Source organism: Tubulanus polymorphus, chromosome 6, assembly GCF_964204645.1.
Source record: "Tubulanus polymorphus chromosome 6, tnTubPoly1.2, whole genome shotgun sequence".
NCBI classification, from domain to species: Eukaryota; Metazoa; Nemertea; class Palaeonemertea; order Tubulaniformes; family Tubulanidae; genus Tubulanus; species Tubulanus polymorphus.
The window spans coordinates 10,678,432-10,688,352 of NC_134030.1; the positions used below are offsets into that span (position 1 = coordinate 10,678,432).

The 9,921-nt window shown below is 39.4% G+C and overlaps 1 protein-coding gene across 1 annotated transcript; it reads right to left on the minus strand.

Moving 5' to 3' along the window:
* Window positions 1–669: 669 nt before the first annotated feature.
* Window positions 670–8,669, minus strand: LOC141907733 (separin-like). Its single transcript, XM_074797472.1, has 7 exons — window positions 8,638–8,669; window positions 4,540–4,713; window positions 3,800–3,982; window positions 2,575–2,792; window positions 1,863–1,946; window positions 1,243–1,407; window positions 670–889 (listed from the first exon to the last, which is right to left on the minus strand). The coding sequence occupies exons 2-7, from the start codon at window positions 4,696–4,698 to the stop codon at window positions 670–672; spliced, it is 1,029 nt and encodes a 342-aa protein (XP_074653573.1). The 5' UTR covers window positions 4,699–4,713; window positions 8,638–8,669.
* Window positions 8,670–9,921: the final 1,252 nt, after the last annotated feature.

The window sequence follows — 9,921 nt, forward strand, 5'->3', positions numbered from 1 at the left end:
CACATTCGTTTATTTATTAGTCTAGATAAATATATGTATACAGTTAACCAAGCAGTAGGATTGGATGAAGTTGGATGAATGCTGAAGTCAGAGGAAAATATTGTCAAAATAACGTTTTCCCTTCTCGATTTCAAATGCACGGGTACAAGTATTTCTGTCATAGCCAATATCCAAAATGGGTATGAGAAAATTGCGATTGGAGCACGTAGCACGCGTGCTCCCGTGTGGATCTGCCCCTGGTGTAGGCCTCGCTTCTCGCATTGTTATAAATGTAAGATTAGTCGATATATTCAATTACATACAGCAGTCAACCCGCTTAAGTCAGATTTCCATAAAACGTTTCGGACCATCTTCTATACTAGCAATGCTAAATTCGTTCCCGATTTTGACTGATGTCGGACAAAAATCTCCCTGTTCCCCAAAAGATCCGACTTAAACAGGCTTCCCTGTACATGTACATGTACTAAGATTGCGCTCAATTTCTTATTTAGTCAAACTCTTTGCCCGAAAGCTCGAAAATCCGACTTTTTCGTATAATCAGAGTCGTAGAAAATCTTCCAGGCCCAAATCATCCGAATTAGCGCATGGTCTGCTGTACTACGCCGTAAATATAAATCGGTATGACCGGACTGAATATTCGAAAGATGCCGTGCGCTTCGCGGTGAAATCTCAACTTTTGAGTTCGGCGAATTTCAAACCGACCGGCAGACCGTAGATAGCAGGCGCGGCGCCGTTGAGAAACTGCATGCGACAAATCGAACGCGCTTGACACATCAGTTCGTTGATCGTCGTTCCCTCCGCCGAACGGAACCAGGCGGTGATCAGTTGCTCGAAAAATCTGTCGATATCTCGGTCGGTGATATCCCAAAGATTACCGATCGCGACCGGACTGAAAGTAAATCATGTTAACATGTACTTGCGTGTGCATAGATAGATCAGGTTAATAAAACGACAACAAAAATAAGTTTTTCCATGTTATAACACACAATTTCCTGCGTGAATCGGCAGGTGAATGGCTAGATTCTTTTGGTTAAAAGTGTTACAACTTATTAATTTTTCACAAATCACGTATTGATGAAGAAACTCGTGGACAATAGCATCCAGATTCCGCAAGATATCCCTGATTTTTTCTAGATCATCTATTTTACTCTGTGGTTACAAAAGTTGATTGTATCGAAATTCCTCTTCCAAGTTGGTAACCATTTTCAAAAGTTTACTTTTCGCCATCAAACAATTACTCACCCTCCGCTAAAAAGATAGTTCAGCATTGTGCCGGTGACTTCGAGGTCGCCCTGAACTTGCAACAGTCCGCTGCTGCAACCCATGATAAACGATACGACTCGCGACTGTATGCTCTGCAATATTTCTCCTTTAACGTAACGAGTACCACTTCCGTGACCCAAATACCTGTAAAATGTGCACATGTTACGACCTTAGAAATTAATTCCCCATGACAAGACATTAATGGCGCACGAAAGCGAACTCCACCGGGCTCTGAGCATGAATGACTTGGTCACAGCGGAGCTAAAACTTAAGTGATAATGGTGGTGACTACTGGTAGGTAAGATGAGATGTCACGTTATGTACCCTGGGTGACTAGGTTGAAGTTTAGTTAATAATAGTAATGATTTATTTTTATATAGCGCTTAACTAAAACCATAATCTAAAAACATATATGCAGGGTTCTTCAAAAATCTTACAATTATAAATAAGATAACAAGATAGTTGAAATAATAAGAATAAGAATAAGATCATTTCAAACGTGAAAAGGAAACAGGATATCGAACTGAATGGAATGAACTGATGTAATTACTATCGTGATAAAACTGCCCGCTCATTTGAGAATTTTTCTTCTTACTTACATGAACAAATCATTGTTAGTCAACGCGTCTTTGTAGTCATCTGCCGAAGGCAACGATCCACAGATACCGGGCCATCCTTGTTTTCTAAAAAACGTGAATATGGTAACTTTTCGCAAATTTAGTGGTGGCATTACAATAACAATCTGTAAATTTACATAGCGCCTGATCATTCCAGAAATGTTTGTCGGCGCTTACAACCATCAAGTGCTACTAGAAGAGAGCTTAACGCTTTACAAGATGTTTCAGGCTGTGCATGCAGGGGAGGATCTAGGAAAAAAGGAAGGCCAGGGTCTAGAAGAAAATAAAAGGCATTTCTCGGATAAAGCAGCCGTACCAAACGCCGCTTACAGGGTCCCAATCCTCTGTATATAGATATTTTTGAAGAATTACATCCTGGATTATGCAAATTCCCATAAAACGAGTGTCAAATTTGGCTTAGCCCTTGATTTGAATGTGTTCAGATTGTCAATAAATCCTAACATTACACTGGCGTGAAGAACGTAGAACATGTGTTTATGCATTGATGCATGCATTACTGTGTGTATGCGTGTGTGGTGCATATATTGGCTATTATTCTTCATCGATTGGTCCACAAATTTTGTCACAAATAAGTTTTATGTTACATCTGACAATTTTCTTCACGGCCTTACACGAATTATCTTCAGCCGTACGGATTCGGATAAAGGAAATAAAAAATTCGAGATCATCTTACTTGAACCACTTGGAGAACGTTTGCTTGGTGTGTGGGAGGTTATTGTCAGGATCGAGTATGTAGTACGCTTTCCTCGCGTCTACTCCGACGTTGTAGACGGATGTGTCGTCTTCACCGTGCAGTCGGAGTTCAGCACTGATCGCGTAAATCGACAACATTCTCGACACGGGATGATTGATCAACATCGGGATCGAATCCCACGGCATCATCTGCAATAACTGTAATGTAAAAGCTATTGTTAGTATATGGAAGGTTTCTTTTTGCTTACCATATTGATCAGAGTGGCCAGGTGGATGATTTAATGCGTGATCAAGCTGTCTCAACAATATTCCCCGAAATTTCCTGTTTTTTTTTTACAGTTAAGAATATTCTTTCCCTGATTTCCAGGTCAGGGCCACTATGATTGATGGATGGGTGGCCAGAGGTCACCCTTCGACCGATGAACTTTGCTGCGGCACACCTGAAGACTGACTATGTAGTTTTTACCCCAAATGAATTCCATATTGAAAATGGTCATTAAATTGAAAATAAACGAAAAATTATACCGATTTGAGATTATCTTTATATTGTTGGGAGTTGTCGCTCTAAAAAGAGTTGAAACTATTCTCAAATAGGAGTGGTATTGAGTCTGATCTAGAGCCCCCAGCAATCTAACCCATGAATCCTGGATCGACTTGAATGGTATGCCAATGATGCCTTTACACCTTGAGCGACCACCTATACACATGTACTACAATTTCCTGCCGATGACAAACATAATATTCCATATTATGAGCTTTGTTTCTTTGTATCGTCTTCAGTAAACATGTTTTTTTTTTTCAAATTTTCATATGGCATGCAAATGTTGCTCTACATGGTTTGACGCCTAAGGTATTTAAGCCCACTCTGAGATAATAATTACAGTAGAATAACATTACAATAAACTTCAGCAGAGCAGAAATAATCAAATCTTCATCAGTATCAGCGTATAAGTGAGTGACCGCTCTGCGATCTTGCACTGGCTAGCTGTACATATTCCCTTATCTGTGTTGTAGAGGTTAGTAAAAGGGGGTAAACTAGTTTCAGATCATTTTCATTCATATAAAGATTTTCAGCTCTTTTATCAGTAGACGAAGGCATATTCTAGTTCTATTGTACATACTTGGGAATTCTGAAAATAACTCCAAAAAAAAAAATTTGACCATATCTACAACAAATACTGATATATTTCACAATAAAAATTTACCCGATCAAGTACAAGAATGAGAGGACTTCGTTTCAAGGCGGCGCTCTCGAGTTTATTTGAATATTTCCGGATAGCTGCAGCAATTTGTCGCGCATTTGCTTCCGATACAGCTGGGAAGCTTTCTTTGACAGCCTGGTAGAGCGGCTGGATATCATCGTATAAATGGGCAGAATTCAACAATATCTACAAAACCAAAAATTACTTAAAAAAATTACTGTGACAATATACGCTTTTACACGGTCAACCTAACATTATACCCGTAAGAGGACCTCATATCATAGAACGGGGAAACCTGGGATGACAGGGCAACTCGAGACAAAACCTTTCCCATCGATGCTAGCGAAAAAAAGGTAAGTTTATCTACAGTTTCTTGAACGAGTTCAATCGCTAGAATGCTGGATAAAGATGAAAATGATCAAGAAAATGCAGATGAACTCACCATTGCCGCTCACGTCAACAAAAAAGGTCTCACCTCAAGTTACTCTGTTGTCTCCTAAGTATCCCCATCCTACAGTACCTAATGCAAATGGTCATGGTCGTTGGTTCAAGATTATTTCATCTCATTTTGCGTATTCTGTACGTAAAGTGTACTAATTGCAAATAAGGGAAAATGAGGGGGAAGAGGTGAGAGGGAAGGATGAGAGGAGAGAGGGAGTTATTAGAATCATATGTCTTCAACATGAATGCAAAGTTTCAAAGGGATACGAAACACTAGAGTCGACTCAATTTCGGAGACGTACGCGTAACATTTGTTGGCATTCAGCGTCGAGAGAGCAGCCGAGTTTCTCACAAATTCTAGACACCGCCGAAGCTGCTTGTTGTAAACGCTGTCGGTTCGATTCATCGGCCGGTTCACTCAATAACAATCCTTTCCACGGTCGAAGCAGTTTCTCTTCCATATCTTTGATGAGTATCTAAAATTCAGAATCGATCATTTATACATATTTATTGCACTTTGTTTTTCTGGACATCTATACCGAAAAACTGGACTTTCTGCTTTAGTTGATGGTTGTTACATCGGCGAAAATTCAAACTTGAAACTGTGCTCCGGATCTAAAGAGTCTAATAATTGAAAAGAATTCATGGTTTGCGGAGTACGTGGCACCACAATCATGTGGATTAGTATTTTAGACCTTCCAAAAGTAATGCGCGGCAACGTTTTTCATTTCTTACATTTCACGTCAATGGCAAAATTGTAGCCAATAACCTGTAATCTATTTTCTTCAATGGTGGAACTTTTCTAGGACCAACTGTTTGGGCCCTGGTGTGCTATGTAAATTATTTTCATTCAACAATACCTCCTTAATCGTAACTGAGACAACTACGTTCACTGTAAGATGTATACCAATAGAAAAACTTTTATTACTGAAGTTATTTCATTCGTGGATAACTGAGCCACTATAACAGTCACTATGCTTCATGATGATGAAATTTTTAATATCACAATTTATTTTTTATACATTTCCTATTTCATGGCAAATTTGTATGAGTCCACACGTTCATGTAAAAAGAAAGTCAAGAAAACAGTAGTTATTCAAATTCATGAATTTATTGACGTGTGGTTAAAACATGCAGTCCCTGGTTTCATTATTGTAAACTGCTCTAAAAAATCGCCCGCAAATACCTACATTTCATCTCGAGGGGCCGCGACAACATGGTGCCTAGAAACTTGGAAATTTCTTAAATTAGTTCATGCAAGTGACACCCGGGGACTGAACCCTGAAAAAAACTACAACGCAGAAAACCTGTTATCGCTCATTTACAGCTAGCTACCGAGTATATATAATGGATAAAATTTTTGTTTCAATATTTTTTTCCCAGAGAGCAGCAGCCTCAGAATACGGTCTTTTTCACTTTGAATTCACTAATTACATGCATGAAGAACAGCACGTATCCAAGTTGGTGACCTACAGTCTAATCTTCGGGTCATTGGTTCTCATAATTGTGCTATGCGGACCAGTTCTTCGCGAAACGACTTCAAATTCGCGATATATATGAAAAAATTTATAGCGCTGTTTGTGGTCATTAAAACACTCCCGATAAGGACGATCAAATACTTAATTTGGGTTGGTAAATGCTCCAGCTTGACGCCGGAATAGTAAACCATTTCGAAGAGAGTATTCGGTGCATTCAATACGAAAAATGCTATGATTATGCTAATTAGATTACGTACGCATCTGCGTTCTTGTTCGGAGGTATTCGTGTTTTTAAACTGGACGTCTCGTCTGGCGAACTGCGTCCCAATCACAACCGTCGAAAATACCAAACCGATCCACGGAATTATGGTAATGGTCGTGTAAGTATAGACAATGATTATCTGCGCTACGATTTCAGGGTCAGCTTTCATTTGGCAGTTTTTCAAGCCGGGTCCAATGGTTTTAACGTGGAAAATGACACTGAGCGCTTTCCGCCACAGCCTGGTAAACGATAACCGATATGACAAGATTCCGGCGTCGTTCCGCCACCGCCATACTGCGCTCGACGGCAAAACATAACAGAATCCACGAAGAGCACTTGATTCCAAAATTGATAAGTACCATGCCCAGTTTGCACGCGATTTCGTTCACCGCGTAGAACACGTACCGACCATGCGCGTTGCCGGCCACGATAGGAATTCGTTCGAGAGACTTCAACGAAAAAGTGACGACGAAAATCGAATCGGAAAAAGCTAGCGGTATAAGATACTGGAACGAACACGCGTCCAGTGTGCGACGCAGACAGAACAGGACAACTGTAGACATTAAACCACCCGTAACACCGATCACCATCCAGAAATAGATGTAAATATTGAACGTGTACCAAACACCGTTCTGCCACGTAAGAGATGATAGAAACACATAACTCATGACGCCCGTCGAGTTCGTACCAGAAACCGTCATCTTCCAGAGGCTACTGCCATTCGTGTAATACATAATTATCACTGACTGGAATACATTAATAAACCTACTTCGGTTACCGATAGTTAGCACTTTTTAAATGTCAATCCAATTAGTAACCAAACCAGTTTCCATTTTAAGCAGAGTACAGGTATGCATTAAAATCACTGCTGCATCAACTGATTTAAAAACATCAACATACATGTATATACGAATCTCATCACAAAATCAGTTCATTTTCACAGTTTCAACTATAGCGTCAAATTCTAACCAAGAACTGTGGAACTGGTAGCTGTGGTTTCATCATATATGAAATTCAACTGTTATCTTAGGTTCCACTGTAGTATACTGGGGTGTCTTATCTTAGATGATTACTCCAACGACCAAGAGTATCTTTAGCTGCGTTCACACGATTTTAGTACGTTACTAAGCATTCACACTTGGAAATTATTCGAGGCCTATTCGCGGCTTATTCAGGTCGGTACTGAAATACGCGGCTTATTCAGCGCGGAATGCGATTCCGCGCCGAAAACCCGATCTCAGTACAGAACTGAGCTGGCCGCGTATTTTCTGTAGTGTGAAAGCAGATGCGGTGTTTAGCTAGCCGCGTATTTACATCCGCGTAGTACATTACACTCAATACTAATTACACTCCCCTCTATCGGCACAGCGGGTGGCTACTATACTGGGTTAACTAAGTGCCAAATTGCCGACTCGTAGTGTGAACATAACTGACTGTGTAAGCGCCGTATTTTGGTGAATTTGGCATCAGCGAAGTACGGTACTTTATAAGCCAAAGCGACGAATCTAGTGTGAACGCAGCTTTTGACGCAGGGAGTGTGCTATTTCAGCCTGTGTACAACTGTTCCAATCAATTACAGTTTTAGGGGAAAAAAGAGTTCATGAACTAATCGGTTCTTGTTTTCGGATCGCCTGAAATTTCTTGGAGTTGTTGGACCTCGTGCAAGTGCTTCCTTGTGCGATATGGTGGGTATGGCTACTTCTCCTAATATGGTCAGAAATATAAAGTTCAAATTTTAATAAAGGACCATCTGTCCAGTAGGAACTACTGAATACATTTTAGTCTTGAGCACAAATCGATTTGCTCCTGGATTTGCAAAAACGTATAAACAGCTGATAAAGATCAAATCATGGTAGACTGTGTAGTAAGCATGTTCAACTTTCTACGGAAGCCCATTGGTGACATACAAGATTATCTTTAAACAATTTCAACTTATTAAGCCGAAATTTGACAGAATCAGTCGAAATTCGTCGTAATAAGTCAAAATTCGACTCAACAAGTCGAATTTCGAGTTTTTAAACTGCATATTTGACCTCGGCTTATACACTGGCAAATTCGGTTAATATAAAAATATGCATATATGCATAGGTACAAATATGAATTTAAACATTTGATTCATTTCAATATCTAACTCCTCTGGTGGGGAGAACAATAACACACCATACTCCTAATAGGGCACGAGAACTGATGAAACTAAGATGGCCATATGGTCACAAGGACACAATATCAAAAGCGTGATCCTATATGAAAATAGGAAATACAGAAGGGCTGAGCTGCCTGTACTGGGCATAATTAGTTCATGCAACTGCATAGTGCTACTGCAAAAAATCTGTTATTGCTGCTTTGCAACTATATTTTCGACATCAAGATTCAAGTTAACTGCGACTTGGACACAGTTCTAGAGCCCAGAAATGTGGATTCCGGGAAACTGGCTACGGTAGCTTCAAATTTAGCCTTGACTTGACCCGCGTCAACTGTTTAGACTAAGAAGCATTTGGGACAGCAATAACGTCTATGGGAAAGCATTGACGATACTATTAGATGAATTTGATCGGAGACAGTTACATAGATGTCTCTTCTCATTCCTTACAGGGGAACTGCCAATCTGCTGACGTAATAATTTTCTATGACAACACCGGACGCCCTCAAGAATATCTCACCTCAAGTTTTGTGTTTGCTTCAATGCGGTATTTCCACCATCTTGTCTGCTCGGTTACTTCGGTGGAATTTAACCGGTTCTGCGATAATATATCGCGAAAAGTTGCAATAATATCCTTGCCCTATAAAAATAAGCGATAAAAGTACATCTCCATAATCATTATTTATGAGCATATATGAACGAGAAAATTTTTTGTTTACCATATATACCGTTAGTTGTCGAATTTCTAGACCTAAAATCATTGAATTTAGTCAATGTCAATTTTTGGGTCGACATTCACAGAAATACTTTACGGCATAAGAAGTTTTTTGAGTAACAGGGTCCAGAAAATTACTAAACGAATATCAATGCCATATGGGAAATAATAAGCCCAAATAAGGGTGTGCAAGTACTATAGTTTATACTGGGCTGTAGGGCTGTGACCATAGATATTTTGCTTATGATTTCGATAAAAATCAATAATAATTTCATTTTTCATTTAACTATAAGGGAATACATGTACAAGATATAATAATGACAATAGTGATTATGTATAGTAAATGAAGGAAGCAGTGAAAGCCTAGAAGCTGTACAGGTCACTGCACCTAAAAAGAAATATATCAAAATAATTATAGTAGTTATAGCGTAAATAATGATAATAATAATAATAATAATAATAATAATAATAATAATACTTGTATGATTTGTTTAGGGGCGAATCAAGGGGTCTCATGAGACTTACACAACAGTCTCTCCAAATTCTGATAAGCATATAATCTTACTGAAAATTACAAAAAAGGTGAAAATGGTTCTCGGGCTAAAACTCTGAAATTATGATGTGTTAATGGTTCCCATTGCATTTCGGATATGTCGTATCTGAGGCCAAAAGCAAAATTTTGTCAAGACAAGTTTCGACCCTGTTCCTCAGTTATGAGGTCATCTTCAAGGTTTGTTGCTGAAAAACAAGAATTTTTAGTTTCTAGTTCTGCCACTACGTGGCGCTGGGTCTGTTCTTTGCACTGCACAACTTGACCCCCATACTAACATTGTACCCAAGTTTCAGCAAGATCGACCTATTGTTAACAAAGCCAAGTGGTTGAAAGACAGACATACAGATAGGCTCTAGTACAAGAATAAGGGTGTCATGGAAGCCTGAGAACCAATAGGGGCCCCATTTGTTGATCTTAGTATATTGATAATAGATTTCGACGCTCGAAGTTGACACTTACATTTTCAGTGAAGCCTTCGACTCGGCGAATGATCACCGGCGTCCGGCTGGAAAATCGACTTATAAACAACTGATCCT